This window comes from Phalacrocorax carbo, chromosome 4 (assembly GCF_963921805.1).
Source record: "Phalacrocorax carbo chromosome 4, bPhaCar2.1, whole genome shotgun sequence".
Taxonomy (NCBI): domain Eukaryota; kingdom Metazoa; phylum Chordata; class Aves; order Suliformes; family Phalacrocoracidae; genus Phalacrocorax; species Phalacrocorax carbo.
In genome coordinates, this window is record NC_087516.1 from 30,980,245 (window position 1) to 30,999,276 (window position 19,032).

General features: G+C 40.9%; 1 protein-coding gene across 1 annotated transcript in view; it reads left to right on the forward strand.

The window, feature by feature from the left end:
* KIT (KIT proto-oncogene, receptor tyrosine kinase) overlaps positions 1-18,093 on the forward strand; it is a 57,297-nt gene extending 39,204 nt beyond the window's left edge. The window contains exons 9-21 of the mRNA XM_064449453.1: positions 947-1,140; positions 2,208-2,314; positions 2,407-2,533; positions 2,793-2,897; positions 2,985-3,095; positions 4,720-4,870; positions 6,679-6,767; positions 7,112-7,239; positions 10,756-10,878; positions 13,552-13,663; positions 13,761-13,860; positions 14,509-14,614; positions 15,754-18,093. Of these exons, the coding sequence (XP_064305523.1) occupies positions 947-1,140; positions 2,208-2,314; positions 2,407-2,533; positions 2,793-2,897; positions 2,985-3,095; positions 4,720-4,870; positions 6,679-6,767; positions 7,112-7,239; positions 10,756-10,878; positions 13,552-13,663; positions 13,761-13,860; positions 14,509-14,614; positions 15,754-15,879 (1,579 nt within the window). The 3' untranslated portion in view covers positions 15,880-18,093. The remainder of the gene's footprint in view (positions 1-946; positions 1,141-2,207; positions 2,315-2,406; positions 2,534-2,792; positions 2,898-2,984; positions 3,096-4,719; positions 4,871-6,678; positions 6,768-7,111; positions 7,240-10,755; positions 10,879-13,551; positions 13,664-13,760; positions 13,861-14,508; positions 14,615-15,753) is intronic.
* The last annotated feature ends 939 nt before the right edge of the window (positions 18,094-19,032 follow it).

Below are 19,032 nucleotides of genomic sequence, written 5' to 3' on the forward strand. Positions count from 1 at the left end.
AGCTTGCTAAGGTTTGTGTGAGTTTGGCCCCAAATGACACACTCTGTATGCAGTTTCACAGAATGACAGTCACAGAATCACTTGTGAATATGGCTGGTGGTTTTTTTTAATGTATAATGATGTAATTTTTCAAGACATAAAGTAATTAGATTTCTATTAACATGAAGCATATGACAAGTAACCAGGTCCAGAGTTATTATGTATAAAACCTGATGTCTAGTTGCCATGTTTCTAAAAAGACTGTAGAGTTTCACTGTGAAGTGAGCATCTGTGAAGCATGTTTTAAGGTTTTGATTGACTTCCACTGTGGTTGTAGGTCTAATGCTAGCACGTCATGGGTCTCCTACCTGCGTAATTTGTTTTATGCTTAAAATAATTGTTATTTCCATATTTTTAAAATAGTTTTGTTTTGTTTTAACTGTGTGCTCATGTGGTAATTATATGACATATGAAGGAGGGGCAGCATCTGGAGAGAACAGAACTGGTTATTTTCTGGCTGCAAATAAGCTTGATGGTGTTGTATGTACATCGTGTAGGGTTTTTTCTGTGCTGTAATAAAATGATGTTTGGGGAAAGTTTTCAAGAGTAGGTAGTAGACCACAACTGCTCAAAGCTGAAGCTGGAGATACAGGTTGAATGGTACAAAACCCATAGTGGACTTACAGACCTGTAGGTATATCTAGCCAAAAGCAAACACAAAGACCTCATGGTACCCAGTTGGGTCAGGCTTGGTGTATGTATCCATTTCACCCACTACATAGAAGACACTGAGACACCCTAAGTAGGCTAAGTTTTGAGGATAAGGTCTTCAGGTGAACCCCTTCGTGGAGCAGTGTTGTTTAGTTATCTGATGGTCTGGCAGTGACTATCTGCCTCAACAGTAGGACCTGACATCCATTACAGGTAGCAATCCGTGGCAGGTAACTCTCAGTATTGTTTTTCCTAGGTGTTTTGATTCACCGACAATATCCCCCATGGATGTCAAAATCAGTTACACAAATTCATCAGTGCCATCATTTGAACGAATCCTGGTTGAAAGCACCATTAACGCCAGCATGTTCAGGAGCACTGGCACCGTGTGCTGCGAGGCCTCCAGCAATGGGGACAGGAGCTCTGCTTTCTTCAACTTCGCTATTAAAGGTAATGGCTGGAGTGAATGAGACTGTAAAACGTGGGTGCTGTTCTGCTCTTTCCCTGAGAGGATTTTAAGTGGGTTACCTTTGCCATAATAAAGTTTATGGTACTGTGGCTGAGAATATGTTAACGTATAATGCTACGTGTTATGCCCGTTGCTTTAATTTTTCAGTTAATATTGTGGTATCATCTTTTTATGGCTCCAGATCTGCAGCACAGGAGTTAGCTGGTTTTCTTCTGTCTGTGCAGCGCAGGGGCAAACCACCTGTAGCATTACACTGGCTTTCCTTCTCCCTCTCCCTTTTTCTTTTCTTGTTTTTCTCTGTTTTGACTATTGAGGCCATCCTTTTTTTTCAAGGCAAAACTGTGGTTTCTTAATGTTTTTATGTTGTCTCAGGAAAATGCAGTCCTGAACTTGGCTGAGGCCTAAGGGCCCTGCTGTTGTAAAAGAAGTAACAACAACATACTGCAAAAGGGCTTATGAGTTTTGTAGCGGTATTTGTGGGTTTGGGGGGGGGGAACACTAGAACATAGATGACTCGAAATGTGTTTGTAAATCTTTGCAAAATCAAATGTTCTGCGGCTTCTTTTTTTTCTGTTACACCCAGATATAACATATAAACAAATAAGCCAGATCTGGGGTAGATGGGCTTTGCTGGAATGGCATTCCTTTGCTACTCGGCACAACATCTACCCATAGAGACTGTACTGTAGAGATCATACTTGGGGGGGAAAAAGTGAAGAAACTAGGACTTCAGAAGAAAGCTTCTTTCTTTAACCTAGCTTGACTGAGATCATGCAGACCCCTTGCACTAATTGATCTTGGTGTTATACCTCCTGAACTGATGAAGCTGAGACTGCCGAGACAACTAACTGGATGGTTTCTGTGCCAGCTCTGTCTCCTACAGCTCGTTCGGGAAAGCCATTCTCATGTGCCTGGAGCACACCTGGGAAAGTCAAAATCCCAAACTGTGCTTCACAGGGAACCACCAATGAAAGGTTTTCACCTGCATCTTTTTAATATAGCTTTTCTTGTTCAGTATTTAAGCAGAATTTTCTCTGTTTCTTTCCAGAACAAATTCGTACCCATACTCTCTTCACCCCTTTACTAATTGCGTTTGGAGTTGCTGCAGGACTGATGTGCATTATAGTCATGATCCTGGTGTACATAAATTTGCAGGTAAAATCAGAAGCCCCTCTGCCTGAGTTAGGAAAGTGTGTGAGCTGCCTGTGGAGGCTTCGGTAGTGACAGCTGTTCTCTTTCTTTTCCAGAAACCCAAATACGAAGTTCAGTGGAAAGTTGTTGAAGAAATAAATGGAAACAACTATGTTTACATAGATCCAACTCAACTTCCTTATGATCACAAATGGGAATTTCCTAGAAACCGGTTGAGTTTTGGTTAGTTTAGGTTTATTTAACTTCATCTTCAAGGTGAAACCTTCAGGTCTGCTATGGCACTTTGGTCAAACACAGAAGCGTTTTGTCAAAAAGGTGTTGTGGAATAATGCAAATAGTGGTAATTGCTCATACTTACCTTGGGACAAAAAGCAAGCAGGTGTATCTACAATGGCTTCCTTGATATCATAAAATAAAATGTTGCATCTTTCAGGAGGAAGTGCTCCAAGTCATTACAGAGTATTTTGTTTTGCTTTATTAGGTAAAACCCTTGGTGCTGGAGCGTTTGGAAAAGTTGTTGAAGCTACTGCTTATGGTCTATTTAAATCTGATGCTGCTATGACAGTAGCAGTAAAGATGTTGAAACGTAAGTTGCTGTAATATACAGTACAATTTTTTCTCACTTCCTTCTGGTTGGTGTGTTACGTTCTGAACATCGTGCTTTGCCTTGCAGCAAGTGCCCATTTGACAGAAAGAGAAGCCTTGATGTCAGAGCTTAAAGTGCTGAGTTACCTTGGAAACCACATTAATATCGTGAATCTGCTTGGAGCTTGCACTGTTGGAGGTGGGATTATCAACAGATTATTGATTATTTCTGTTCCTTTTTTATTGCCAGAAGGAGGAACCTTGTGAAGAAGAATCCAGTGGTGCTAAGTATAGAAATCTTAAATACGTTTTTTGCTTAGGCAGGTTGCAGATCATCATGATTATCACCTGCAAATTCCTGAATCTAGATTTTTAGGCTCATTGTAAAAGCAGTAATGAGACCACTGTGGCCGCAGCTAAAAAAGAAGGTTGCTGTGACTTTCTTTCATGTGAGCCATTGTGCGCTTTCTTCTTGAGAGATGGCAAAATGTGCAGCATAAGTTTTTTCCTCAGCCACAGTTTCTCACGAATGAGAAAAGATCCATTAATGGTTCCTTGTTGGTATCCAAGGTGAAGTCAGCAGGCCTGTCTTGTATAGTCTTTCAGCCTTCTGTTTAAACTGTAAGTGCATCTGTTAAGGCACCACTGACATTACGAATTCTAAGCAGCAGAAAGTTGAGAAAAAGCATTTTCCAAAGAAACCACTGCACAACCCAAATGTTCACATTTAATATCAACTTAATAAGTTTGTTTTCATACATAGTAAAAGATGCAAAACAGCTGAAGCATCAATACAGAGTGATAACAGTCCTGTACTTTTAATTTATGTGCATTTTAATATGAAAGATGGTGTTGCTTCTAACACAAATATTTGCTCTTTAAGTTTTTGCTTCATTTTTCAAAGAAAAGGAGCTTGTAAAAATTCATAGTTTTAGACAGAGGCAAAGCATTTCTCAATTTCACATTTAATGATTTAAAAATAGGATGAAACAATTTTGTTTAAGCAGTTGACAAAGTAGATCAGCATCTGAAAGAAAATCCCACCACAAACACTGCTTTTGCTATTAAGAAAGCTACAATTTTTAACTGCAGAAAAATGGAAATAAACTAATGAGGTTAGGAAACGGTGGTACAGAATAACCTTACAGATGAAATAACACGCAGTGCAATTACATATTCAAGGGCCATAGCTGGAGTCATTCACTCAGAAAACATATATTTGATCTATAAACATCCGTGCTGGAGATGACTTGATTCTCCTTTCCGATTTCATTTTAATATTCTAAGACCTTGTGCAATGTAGTTTTCTGTCGCAGCAGGCTGTTCTGTTTGAATGATTTTTCCTATTATACTGCAGAATATAACACTCTACATCATTTCCAAAACATTACTGAAGGAGTGTGAAGCTCTACTGTAAACAGAAGTGAATCAAAAGGATTAATGTCTGAAGCCTGAATTACTCTAACATTTGGAACAAATAACTTCCTTCAGGAAGTGAGCAAAATCAAACAGATGTGTCTGGCCAGAAACATTATCACATGAAGAAAAAGACTTATTTGTTTAATTTTTGTACAGTGCAATGCTATTGAGGTGGTGGTGGAAATCAATTGGGAGTGACACAGCTTTAGCTGGACAATAGCTGCTGTTCTGTGAAAGGGAAGATGCTGGGTTACTTTTCTACAAGTTTTCAAATCTAGACAGTGCTAGGCAGTGTGATTTTTAAGAGCCCAGCCTGCGTGCTTGGCCAAATGCTATTTTTATATAAGGTTTTCTGCTATGAAAACAATACTTACCTGCTTTCTAAACCTCATGTACATCTACAGGTCCCACTCTGGTCATTACAGAATATTGCTGCTATGGTGATCTTTTAAATTTTCTGAGACGGAAGCGAGATTCATTTATTTGTCCAAAACATGAAGAACATGCAGAAACAGCAGTTTACGAGAATCTTTTGCATCAGGCAGAGCCTGCAGCGTGAGTATGACCTGCTGAAACGTACTTGTGTTTTTAGAAGACTGGGAAGGAGGAGATGTCAAAGTTTATTAGGGATGAGAAATGTGGAGAAACCCTTCCTGCAGCAGGCTTTGAAGATTCTTTGCTGTGCAAGGAAACAATTTAATTAAAGAGGCGATTTGTACAGTGGGCGGTTTATTCTAGCAGAGCGCAACTGATTGTATACACTCTCTGTTTTACTTCTTTATCAAATTTCCTGTAGTTACTTCATGCAACTCCTTGGCTCCAATCTTCGTACATATTTGTGTTTATCGTTACTGTTAAACATTGGCAGTGCTCATTTAGCAGCTTGAATGACAATTCCCCCAGTGTTGGGGTGTTAATACACTGAGCTCTCCTAAGTTCCTGCCTTCAGAAGTGACTTCTTACAAAATCAAACCAGCACCTTAACAGTATTAGAGGCAAGCTGCCACCGGTAGTAGCGTGCTAGATTTTGTGATGACATGAGCCGTGTCACGATTCTGAGATTGCTTTTGTACTTTGGCTTTTTTCTGTTATTTCATCTGTGTATTTTTAACCACTCTGTTTTAGATACCAGCCCAGAGCTCTTTCCAAGTACGTTTCCAAGCAGATTTCCTGCTCGTTCCTTCCCACTGCAAAGTGAGGGCGACATAACTTACCAAAACCTATGGGCTGTTACAATGCCTGCCCATTTTTATTTTTAGCCTGTTTATTGTCCCAGTGGGCCCATTACTTTGTGCTGACAGACACAAAAGAACCAGGCAGACCCTTAGGAGGTGGTAAAGAGACCTGTGTCCCAGCAAGACGTAGTACTGGTGAAGCTGTTTGTGCTGTGGCAATATATGGATAGCCGGTGATGCCCCAGAGAGCTTAGGACCACTGAGGTCATGGACGCAAATCTGTGATTCGCCATTGGAGATGTGCCCTCTTTTCAGTGCAGGAATCTCACTGCTTGAGCACATTGTCTAAATTGAGGTATTAACGGCAGAGTATTTACCAAAGGCTCATATTAGTATTTACTGTAAAGATGCAGCTGCTAAGTGCATCAAATGTGTTTGTGGTGGTGACTAAAGCTATTGGTGATCTCATTACTCCTTTCCATGTTAGTTTTGTGGCTGCATTTATTGTTCATAAACTAAACAGATATTTCAGGCTAAGGAAGGGCTATGTGTCTGAGTTCTAATGGCAATGAAGTGAAAAATGCCGAAGTACCTCCATCCTTTCTAAAGGTGCCCAACTGTATATTTATGAACCATAGAGTATGAAAATCTGTACATTTGAATTACATGTAGCAATAAGAAAATTTAAACTTAAAAGATGTAGCAGATGGCTGTCCCAAGCCTCGGCTGATTCTTCAAAGTACATACGAATCCCCTTTGGAACTTGGAAATCTCTGGCTTTAACATTTTTTACCATTTGTCTTTTGCATTTCAATTGCCACTTGAGTTGCTGAAATATTCTGGTAGAAGTTGGCCTAAGCAGAAGAAGGAAGCACTAGCAGATCCTGTGAAACATCTGGATGTTAATTTATAGAGAGTGAAGTCTGTATAAACAGAATATGTATGAAAGGTTTTGTTTGCTCACTTGAGCCAAACTCCAAACTTTGAGATATATCATTAGCTGTACTGACAAACCTCTCTTTCTGTACAGGCCTTTCCTCATATTTTTTACACACCCATGAGTTTCCAATCTACTGATCATTTGTAAAGCATTATATTCAGAAGGTTGGCGTAACCTTGGCTTTTTGTTTGGATGGCTTTTGAGGCCCTTTTCACTAAACTGTTTCATTTGATCTGCTGCTTCCACAGTGATGTTGCCAGTGAGTACATGGACATGAAACCAGGAGTGTCATATGCTGTCCCACCAAAAGCTGATAAAAAAAGACCAGTGAAGTCTGGTGAGTACAGTGACAAGAAATTCTGTTTGCTGGTGGGAGTGCAGAGAGGGGCCTCCTGTTTTTTTTCAGTTCTATCATATTTTTCTCTCATGGCTGGTGACAGTTAAAACTCATTAATTGATATGAGAAGTCTTGAGAAAGAACAGTATGCTAAATTGCAGTGTCTTGTATTTCTCCACACTTAAATGAAGTGTTAAAATTCTTTTTTGCTTTTTGACGATGGGCTATTTACAGGACTGTAGTCTGGTACTTACTTAGATCGCTGTTTTGTTTAGCATTAAGGCAACTCTGTTCCTAAATGATTACACTTGCTCCACTCAAAAGCTGTTGTTTATGTTGTGTAGGATCCTACACAGATCAGGATGTTACTCTTTCTATGTTGGAAGATGATGAACTTGCTCTAGATGTCGAAGACCTACTAAGCTTTTCTTACCAGGTCGCAAAGGGCATGAGCTTCCTCGCCTCCAAAAATGTGAGTTAAGAATTTGACAGGGCTGGGCAGAATTTCTAGGTTTTGTATTTCCTTTAGCATCACTTTCAGTATTTTATATGATCCACATGTTTAAATGCTGAATATTTCTGTGATCTTTTCAACAAGCACTGCAAACTGATACGCTCCTTCTCGTACCTGAAGCTTTGGCTAATGTTGGAGTTCTGTACTGTGTTCATTGGCCAAAAGTGATGTTTTATATCCCATAAAATAGAATATAGGGTGCACGGTAATCAGTGGTAAGCAGTGCTATTGCATATCCACAGTTCAGGCTAGCAGAATCAGTGGCCTTGCTCCTGAACACAAACTAGTCATAGGAATGTCAAGAGAAGAGACAGAGCAGAGGAACTGCAGCACAGGATGTTTGCTACACCCCAATTAACAATTTCATGTGCTGGGAGACGGCAGACACAGTTGAACCCTGTCTGGCTTGGGTGGTGCCTCTTACGGGTTTGATCCTCAGACCTTCCTTTGTTTCCTGGAGCACACAGGTAGTTTCATGAGAACTCCTGATGGCTCTGGAGGCAGTGAAACCCATAGGAACCCTGAGGAGTTATTAATGGGAATTAAATTGAATTCAGGAAAGAACCGGAAACCCAACATGTGGACACCTTCCAAAACAATTCCGTCTCAAGATTTATTCTCTGTGACACTGCTGGAGAGTTTACAAACTAAAGAACAGTATGAAGACAGCTGCAAAGCTATCTGCATGAGTTTTAAACAGTGCTGCACTTGCCACTTCTCTTATGCAGAATACTGCCTTAAACGGGAGCTATCACATTGTGTTTTACTTTTTTAGGAGTATGGCTTAATGCACAGGATATGTTTTGGGTTTTAATTTTCTGGAAAAATAAAATCAGCCTAGAAACGAACAAAGAATCTTTGTTGGCTACCCTGAGCGTAATAGATATTTCTCTGGGTTTCATAGGAGAGGTACTACATAACAGAAAGGGATTTATAAAGAAGAAGTCTTAAGCACAGCATAATTACTTCTGATCTTCTGATGGTTGTTCTTACTTTTTTTTTTTAAACAAGTGCCATTTAACATGTAAACATTGTAACTAATACACAGGATATAGTACAAGTGCACCTTGGATAAAGCGCAAAGCCAAACCTAAGCAATTTAAGGAAAATAAGGCAATCCTGGGATCCTGTGTTAGCAGCGGGAAATGTGGCTCTAATTCTGCTCCAAAGGAAGTCCATATTAAAACTTGCTCTAGCACATGTTTTTTTTCCCCCACTGTTCCTCCTTCCAAACCCTTTAGTTTATTTTTCACCTATGAAGAGCTTCAAAACAGTCATGGCAGGCAAACACATTGTATTACAGATTTTAATGGTATTCACCAGGTTCCTGCATCCTCCACTATTCAAGACATATCATAGAATCATAGAATCGGTAAGGTTGGAAAAGACCCTTAAGATCATTGAGTCCAACCACTAACCTATCACTGCCGAGTCCACCACTAAACCATATCCTCAAGCACCACGTCTACCCTTCTTTTAAATACCTTCAGGGATGGAGACTCCACTACCTCCCTGGGCAGCCTCTTCCAATGCCTGACAACCCTTTCGGTGAAGAAGTTTTTCCTAATATCCAACCTAAACTTCCCCTGGCGCAGCTTGAGGCCATTTCCTCTCGTCCTATCGCTTGTTACTAGGGAGAAGAGTCTGACCCCTGCCTCGCTACAACCTCCTTTCAGTGCTTGCCACACATATTCTTTATTTCTTCATATGTTCCTATAGAATAGCCCCAGGATTCACTATGCCTCATTCCCAGTGACTGTTTTCTTTATAGTCTTTCCATTGGTACAGACACCATGGCATTGAGTAGCAGAGGCAATAATGGATGTAACACCACCTCACTGTGAGATTGGGATGTAATGTGCAGTATGGCTTTGGCAGTGCAGAATTAACAGCTTTATAACAGAATTAAGTTGCACTGCGCTAACTGTGCTTTGTCCTCTTCGGTTGTTTTGTACATACATGCTCTTAGCTCCAGCTAGTAAATGCAGAGTAGTGTGGGCTGATGTGGGCTTCAGGTTGTCTCATGCCCTCGGGGAAGGTGGGTCTACAGAGACCAGCAGTGCGAAGTACCCAGCTGCTCTTCTGCAACTTGTTTGTGTGTATCAAGGCTCAGAGGCATAAAAGCGCAGCCATGGAGGAGTTGGGGCAGGAGCCTGCCCTGGGGGGATAATTCCCTTATGAAGCACATGGTGCATTGGAGACAGGGCTTCCTCCGATGGACAGAGTCTTCATTCAGTGCAAACTGCACTGATTCTGGAGAAACAAGGTAAAGACATGCTGGATGCTTGGCCATTCCTTCACTTCACTTTACTGCTTCGGTGCAGTAATTTTCATACGCAAAGTGAAGAATATGTTGGATTGGGAGGTGAAGGAGAGTCCCCTGAGATAGTAATTGTCATAAAAAATAGTTCCTCCTGTAAGCATGCAAAAGGGACTGAGATTAAGTTGCTTATGCAACATGCAGTTATCTTTTTCTGAGTTTGGTTTGCATAATTCTTGATATTTTAAGTAATTTTTTGTAGGGAACTTGTAAAGTTTTTTGTTTAAAGGACGAAAATGAAGAGAAAAATGGAACCATCTTCAGCTGTTTTTCAGAAAGCTGTGGCCTGCGCACTATTTACCATCAGTAAAGTGGGAGCTTAATTCTCCCCTTTCCAGATGGAAAAAGTGATCATTTTGTTAGAGAACTACCTGCATTCTCTAACAAATGCATGTGGGCTTCACAGTTGTGTACAGAGAAAACACGACTGCTGGGAAACTCAAGCACGCTTCTGGGGCTGCAGTTACAAACACATGCACACTTCTCAAGCGAAAATGAGTATAAACTAGCTAGGTCACCAAATGCCTGAGTATTCATTGATAGATGCTGGCATATGAAAATTTCCAGTATTTTCAAATACTTAGGCCTGCTTATAAAACTCTCCTAGGTACTTAATAATTCAAGTGTTCCAGAGGATTATTTTTGAAATGGAATTCAGTTTCATGACTTGTGCGCTGTGAAGTTTTTACCATAATTTTTCCTATATTAATCTTTTCAGCACTTTCCCCTCAAACACAATAGCTACTTAATAAAAGGTTGGAATTATTTCAGAAACAAACCACATTTTCCCCTTATGTGTCCTGTGTTAGGAAACAAGCTGGTGATTTTTTGATAAAAAGTCAGAGAAAAAGTACATTAAACTTCAGCTGCAAATGTGAAACACTAGAAAATCCAAAGTGATTGCCAGTAGTCTTCTCTAAAATAGACGCATAGACAACCTTAACCATGTGGATCAATGTCATGATGGTTAAAGATACTACACCGGAATGTTTAATCATCTGAGTAAGCTTATTAACACATGGCTTCATTATGACTTTCAGCTTGCCATAAAATGCATAATGCAATAAGTTATATAGCTAAGTAAACATGTAACCAAGCAACAGCCTGTTAAGGATATTATAAAATAGCTTTGTTTGTTTCTATGTGTTGTTTAGTGCATTCATAGGGATCTGGCCGCAAGAAATATTCTTCTAACTCATGGTCGGATAACAAAAATCTGTGACTTTGGCCTGGCAAGAGATATAAGGAATGACTCAAATTATGTGGTCAAAGGAAATGTAAGTATATATGGTACTTTATCCACCTGTTTTAAGGTAGGGGAGTTCCCATTGTCCTGACTTGCAAAGAAAAATCTTTCTTAGGCAGAAATCTAGATTTCTGAATTCTGGTATATATCTGTGCTGGTCAGGAATGTTAGGAGGGGCAATTCCTGACACAGATGTGTGTGCTGACAGAACCCTTAGTATATGCGTGTTGTTATACTGGAAAGAACATACTAGTGTCTGAATGTATGTTGTATTGGAGGACATGTTTTTGCTGCACCAATATAATGCCCAGTCTTTCTGTTATACCTGAATGCACTAAAAGTTACAGCTCTGTGAGTAATTGCAAGTTTGCAATTTAGTTTTGCAATCCTAAATATAATTATTTTGAAACTTTTTCTATGGGCATTGCTATATTTGTCCATTACTGAAATAGTTTATTTTTAAAATATCTAAATAATCAGGGGTTTGCATCCTGTTCTTTGCTATAAAGCATCACTCAGACAAAAGAAACTGGATTCTGAAGTATGAATTTATTGATTAGGGCATAGTGGGAGGCAAAAAGGCCTTGGTTTTACCTGATTCCATATACTGATTTTGACCTTGTATGTGTAACATACAGCTTTAACTTGCAACTGTAATTTAAACCCAGTAACAGGGTTAGAACAAGACACTATATTTGGATGAGAAGAGTTTAAAACCTCCTATGTAGAAGAGTACCAATTACACTGGTAGGTACTAGACCTCTGCAGGTGTACAAAGGCAGTTTGAAGTGATGCAGATTACCCTGGCAGTACTTGAAGTCCCCTTTCCAGTGCTAGTGCAGTAAAAGGAGCCCAACTACAATTGAAAATTGAGTCTGTCTGTGGTTAAGCTGGAGAAGTGTGCTACAGAATATAACTAATTCGCATCTCAAACTGATTTGCACTGCCTGGATTAATGTTGTAAGACTGCACCAGACACATGCAGCCATCCACTGCGTTCAGAGTACATGTTTTCACTTGCACTATTTTTCAAAGGAGAGAAGACCCATGTTCAACAAGGCATCCCTCCTCCCCAGCTCTGCTGAGTGCTCCATGGTCAGAGGCTGGTCATTAGTTAGGGACTTGACAACACACAGACTGAAGGCTGCCCATCCAGGCTTTGGGCAAGCTGACAAAGAGAGAAAATCCCACATCTGAGTGTCTCTTACCGAAGTGGTTTGCCATGCTTGGTTAGCCTCAGTCAGTCCCTGGCACCTCAGGTGCCTGAGATATCTCTGCTGCTTTGCTGTCACCCAGCAGTTACTGATGTTTCTGGTACCTACAACATCCCTATTTTAGGCTGCAGGAGAGAAGGGTTTATTGGTTGCCTTCAAAAACACTGTTGGTACCAGCCACTGGGTGCCTAGAAGTTGAGGTTAGGAAACAACAGGAGCAGAACTAATTCAGGAATGGCTGCCCTGGCAATATGCTGAGCAGCATTTAGTGTAAGAAAGCTGCTTGCAGGCTCGGGGTCAGGTCAGGAGCTCCTTCATCAGTCAAAGCTCCTGGGAGTGGGAAGTGCAGACCAGCAGCTTAGGAGGGAAGTGGGCAGTAAGTAATGAAGTTCTACATGCCTAAGCTACCCTTTTTTCCTGAGTTCTCTGACAGTGGGATTTTACGTAGCCTGAAAGGGTCAGGGGAGGATAGGCTGCAGCTCCCTGGGGAGAGAGGAAGCAGTGGCTGCAGGAGGCATCTAGTTGCATCTGGCCTGATCAGGAGCGCTGGGGCATCGCTAGCCATGGACACTGCTGGGAGGCAGTGCTGCTGACAGCAGCTGGGGGCTTGGCCAGGAAGAGTGCTTGCTGTCTGTGTTGTTCAGGAAATAAACAACTCTGGTTGCCTCTATGGTGAGCCAGCCCATGGCAAATGCTGCCTTTCCTACACCTCATTTGTTTTCCCTTTTACATTTACATCCCTTTCTGTTGGGTCTCCTTTCCTTACAAGACATCAAGGGTCTTCTCTATAGTATGGTTGAAAAAGATTTTTGGGCACATTGCTGCAAGACCACTTAAAATGAAGAGGTCTGGTTTCTCCCACAGCGGGACAAGCGCTTAGGCCAGAAACCTGACTGGCTCCTACAGTCAGGCAAGAAAAGAGCAAAGCAGAGAGAGGAAGGTGGAAGCAAATCCAAAGGCTTTCTGTGCCCTTTCCGCTGCTCCAGTTAGCATTCCTGAGGGATGTCTGTCCCCACACAAACTGATGAAAAATGTCAATATATTATTTCTTTCATGTGAATTTTTTTTCCTGATACACTGAGGACCTAAAGCAGATGTCTTAACTGTTGATTAAAGCCTTGAAGCATCTTGACTATGTGAATCTCATGTGCTTGTAGCCAGTCCATGGAAGTAGACTTGTATGTTTGCTTAGGGAACATGGTCATTTATATTATTTTGCTCTGACTTCCTGCCGTCCCTTATAAACAAGACAGAAGGAGTCATACAGTATACAACAAATTAAAGTGCAAGGAACTGCGAGAGAAAAATGGATCAATAATCATGCAGCACTTGGAGACTCTAAAATACTAAGATTCCCATTTTTGGATACTTCTATTTCTTGATTTAACGAATATTTAAAGCACACAAGAAGTAGAAAAGGTTAATCTTATCTTATAAATTTTGTATGCCTTACGTCCATTGTCTTAATTTATTCCTTTCTCCCTGGAAAGGCTCGCCTCCCTGTGAAGTGGATGGCACCTGAAAGTATTTTCAATTGTGTCTACACCTTTGAGAGTGATGTCTGGTCTTATGGGATATTGCTTTGGGAGCTCTTTTCTTTAGGTAAGCTTCTTCAAGATCTGTACTTCAGGAGATTTCTGTTTCATCTTGGTTTTACTGCAGATGCAGAGATCATGTCACTCATGTTCTCTCTCAACAGGAAGCAGCCCATATCCAGGGATGCCCGTGGACTCCAAGTTCTATAAAATGATCAAGGAGGGATACAGGATGTTCAGCCCTGAGTGTGCACCACCTGAAATGTAAGCGAGCAACCAGCATCTCTAATCACCAAAAATCAGTAATGATGAAAAGGAAGGGAAACTTCCATTCCTGCATTAAGGCTCATCGCACTGCCCCATTGTCTTTTTAAGTTCTTCTCACATTTTAAATAATTCATGTTCTCTAACTAGCGGAATACATGCCTGTGTTGTTACAAGCAGTGAAATACACTCATGCCTTGTACCATCTGATCACTTTGTCATGGCATCTGCTCCATGTCAATAAATTATTGACAGATCACAGAACACAATTAAACATTTTTAATTCAGGTAAAGCGGTCAGTGGGATGTATTGCCAGACTGAACAGCATCTGCGTTTGTGCTGTACTTCCTGACACGAGAGGACTGGCTACTGGTGGTCTTTATGAGCCATCCCTAATTCACTGTTTTGAAAATGGATTGGCACTTAGCAAGCTGTCAAAGAAAACTGTGTCCAGAGACTCCCGTTAGTACTGAGTCCTTTGTTGCCACAAGCATAGGTGTTAGCATCACTATTTCTAAACTTACAAGTCATTTAAAGAAGGTAAACTGTGGGGCTGGGTCACGCTTTTCTTTCAAATAATAATGGAGGCGAGAAAAGAGCTCTGAGGATTTGCTCAAGAGCCATACTTAATTTCAGTATCTTTGCAGGTATGACATAATGAAGAGTTGCTGGGATGCTGATCCTTTACAGAGACCCACATTTAAACAAATTGTACAGCTGATAGAGCAGCAGCTTTCAGATAATGCCCCCCGGGTAAGTTATGGACCATCAGTTTTTTGGAGTCAAAGCAGTTTCAAGCAAGATGTTAGACTAGATCTCTGAGGAGCAAAGAGCGTGGTTAATTTTCCAGTGTTATGTAGCTTTGCACTGTCAGTTTGGGTGGTAGGAATGATGTCTGGGCTACTCACTTCTCCTTAGTTGTGCCATTAGACAGTAGCTGTCTAAGGCCATACCCAAACTGTACCAGCTGGAGAAGGCTCTTTGCATGGTTGATGTTTCTCACTCAAAACAGACCTGGCACAATTTTGATGTTAGAAAATGCAGTGGTACTGCATAAATTCATCTTATCTTAAACTATGAAAAATTTTATTGATCTGGGAAACATCTCAGAAGTGAAGTATTTTCAGCTTTTATTATAAAAGCTTTCTGGATGAAGGGGTTGAGCTTGTGGTGCTCTTCTGCCTCTTCTTGCTTGCTTCCCCTAGCTCTATTTATATAACCTTGGAGTCATGTCATGACAAACTTCTTCACTGTTCTTTTGACCATTCCCTAGTAAAAGCTGTTTCTGAAAGGGTAATTGGACAAAACAGTTCAAAGAAAAATTGGAGGCACGTCAGAAACTTATATTTTCTCTCGCAATAATGTATGTTATGGCGGTATAAAAAAGTGAGTTTAAAACCTGGTTTAAAAATAAAGCTTCCTTTTACCTTCTGGATGCCTTGTCTGGGCATTGAGTACACAACTTCCTGACAATTTGAAAAAAGAGGAAACTGAAAGCTGCTCATGTTCGATTGCATCCTGTAGTGTATTTTTGGCAGGTGCAGGCATTACTAAAACAAAAGCAAGAATGTGAAGGAAATATTAGTGAGGTTTCTGGGGGAGTTTAGTAATAACCTGAGCCGCGCTTTTTCAAGCTCAGTTGAAATATGGTGTGCAGCTGGAAGCTGTGGTGGTGTTGTTAACTGAGATTGAGGTTCTTGACTCTTCAAAAGAGCAGTTATGCCCAAGACCTTTTGAAACTCTCTTTAGATTTGCAGAAAAACACCTGAGCTGGAACCCTTCCATGGTGGTGTGTAGTACCCAGTGGGAAAAGGCTAGGAAAGGAGAGCTCTCCAAATATGCATAAAGGGAGTGGTCTGCAGACTACTGATACCAGCCTTTGGCTTCTGCAGGTTTATGCGAACTTCTCAACTCCACCTTCCAGTCAGGGAAGTGCCCCACATCACTCGGTGAGGATTAACTCGGTGGGTAGCAGTGCTTCATCTACTCAGCCTCTCCTGGTACGCGAAGATGTTTGAGTGGCACCTGGAAGAAGAGGAGTCCAGAGATATTAGCTGTTTGTATTGTGCAGGGGGTGAGAGAGGGACGATTTCAATAATTTTTCTTACTTTTACTCACTACTACCACTGTGTAGCTGAAATGTTGTTGTAATACTGTCCTTTACCACACACTGTTACACATAAACTTAATCTGCTGAGCACGGTTACAGGCATCATTGCAGTGTTAACTGAAGCTGTATATATTTTGCTATATTGTGTGTATTTGCAGTAGAGAGCCAGATCTGAAGAAAAAAAAAAAGAACAACCAACAAAAGAAATCCTGAGCCAGGGTGTGGAACGAGATGACTGCAGATCAAACCAAATCTGCCGTGATCCTTCTGTGGATCTGTGCCTGGAAGGCATACAGTCATTTTCTAGTTAATCTTGTTTTGCTGCATTTAAGAAATAAATGAATATGAAGCTCATGGCTTTGCAAACCCCTTTCCATGTCCAGCCAAGCCTGAGAAGCTTTTCCAGGCAGGTATCATAGGCTGGAGGCCAGCGAGAGTGCTGTATATACCTCGGCAAGAAGAGTTGAAGGGACCGAGACCCTTCCAAAGTTGGTCTGCACAGCAGCAAAGCCTCCCGGGAGCTCTGAGGTTTGAACCAGAGGAGGGAAGAAGAGCATGGCTCTCCATCTTTATTTCCTGCCCATGCTGTCAGCATTGCAGACTGGTTGCAAGGGTTCCGTGGGTATATGCACTACTTCCCGTTGGGCTGTTCCCCACCAGGGACTGAGGTCCTTCGCTGGGTCTCATCCTACCGGGGAACCTGAACTGCTGCCACACCCCTCTGCCTTGGGAGCCCAAGGGCTTTGGTGCTTGTTTTGCTAATAGTTATGTCCAAAAGTGTTCACCAAAGATAGGTGGGCCCTGCCAAGTTGGTCAAAATAGAGGAGGAGGGCTGCTTCCAGTAAACCCTGTGTCTGGAGGAGAGGCCGTTTAACGAGTCATCTTATCTCAGCGAGAGCAGAGGCAAAAAACTCTTTCCTGGGGGCCCTTTCTTTATCTTGCCCTACCCAGGTGAATCTTTCCCACAGGCAGGCTTGGATAATGTTAACTGGAAAGGGCTATTTTCCCCAGCCCCAAGTCGTTTCATTTTTCTATAGTAGTCCAGAGATCATAACAAAGAAGAGCCGAACTGGGAAGCGCTGGATTTATAAATGGGATAAAAGAAAGAATCCCTTTAGTCTTATTTGATAGATGTGAGGCTTTGGGGTCAGTATCTGTTGAGTCCATGGTTGTGCTCAAGTATCTTCTAACCCCTTTTCTTCCCATCAGAAACTGCTAGTTCTTTTCTTCCTTTGTCTCTCCCCTAGAAATTTGTAAAGGCATTGAAAGAAGCATTGGTCAGAGGCAGAGTACTAGTTAAGTACCTATTTATTTACAATGCACTTAAGCACTCTGTAAGTTATACTTTACCAGGATTTTGGTTGAGTTTACATGCAATTTAAATGTGTAACTAACTGCCCAAATGCAAGGTAATTGTAAATACACACACTGGTAGTATATTTTGGGTTATGTTGAATACCACACTCCTCCTATGACTGTGCATTTGGTTTATTGTTACCGGAATCTGTCTTTCAGAGTTAAGTCAAAAATTAGCCATTTGCACTGAACTTACTTAGGCTGTTGCACCTTTCCAAAGTTAGCCAGTTGTTTGGAGGCACTCTTATGCATACTTCTTGTTGAGTGTTTTCAGTTTAATGCTATAAAAGCTCTTTTGTAATGTGTTGGCTTTCAGAGCAACTGTAGACAAACTAGTTGTTATAATTATAGATGTCTCGGTACTTTACAGACACTTAGCTGAAAGGTTTGGGTTTTTTTGTTCTTAAAATTTATATTTTTATAATTTGGGGATTTTTGAAACTTATTTTGCAATGGCTTGGTGTTTTGAATGGGTTTATGCATTGTTTTTGTAAATATGGAAATGTAGCAATAATGTCCTTTTGACTATGCTCAGTCCTTGAGTCTCAAAAATATTTTTATATATATATGCAAAAACTATATGTATAAATATGTAAGTGTTTGAAAGTTTATGAAACACTTATGGATATGTTGCTTTGTTGTAGAATTGCAGTTCAGAAAAGTTCAAATAAATCTGTAAATATGTATTCAAATGCTACCAATGTGTACTATGTTAAGATGGAATATTTTCATGTAAGTCTTAATAAATTCTTGGGTTGAAGCAAAATCTCAGTGTCTGGCCACACAGAGGTCAAGGCTGGCATTCTGAAACTTTTTTGCAAATGTGTGCCAGAAAACCTTCATGTTTATTTGTTATGAAAGTTCTTTACCTGTGAATATGTGGGTCATATACTTGGAAACTTGGATGCAGCTTTATTCTGGAAAAAATTGCAACTAGAAGGTTGATCCTGCAGATTGTTGATGCAGTCTATATGTCAGTATTTAAAACTGCACAAAAATATCTGTGGTGTGGTATGGTTGCAGAGGCAGTTGGAGCCACTGAAAGGCTGCAGTGATGCTGAATATTCCCCCTTTGCTCAAAGACAGGTACATGCGTGTGCTCTTGTCCTCTCCTGCACGCTGGCACTAGAGCACGTGCTGGGCTGGGTGAATGTAAGGCCATGGGACGCAGAATGAGATACCTAGCTCAGCTTGGGTTAGGGAGGTTATAAAGAGAAAAAAAACTTAATGCTTGCCTTGCTGAGCAGGTACCCTGCATCGTAGCGGGAGACCCTCTGCTATAATTATTCCATGTTTGAAATCTGTGACTCACCTGCTCACACTTGTTCCTCTGCTGCCTAAGGGTCTCCATCAGCATGGTTGGTGTGTGGTTTAATAGTAGGAACAGGGCATGTAAGCAAAAGCTGCTAGAACTATCCTACCCAATCCCCCTACTAACGCATATGAGAGACAGACCTCAACTGTTTTGGTCCTTAAACATGTCTGTTCCGTCAACAGACCTCCCTGAAGAGCTCGCCTCCTTCAGAGTTTCCTCTTTAAAACCGCTTCCTTTTTTTTTCTTTTCTGCTTCTACCCAGGTCTTGGCTCTGTTTGTTAAAACTAATTAAGGAAATTAAAAACTAATTTTATCAGGAGCCAGGAGGTGCAAGCTTTGCCACAATTAGCATTATCACCATTTTCTAATAATGCTTCAGAAGATACCAAG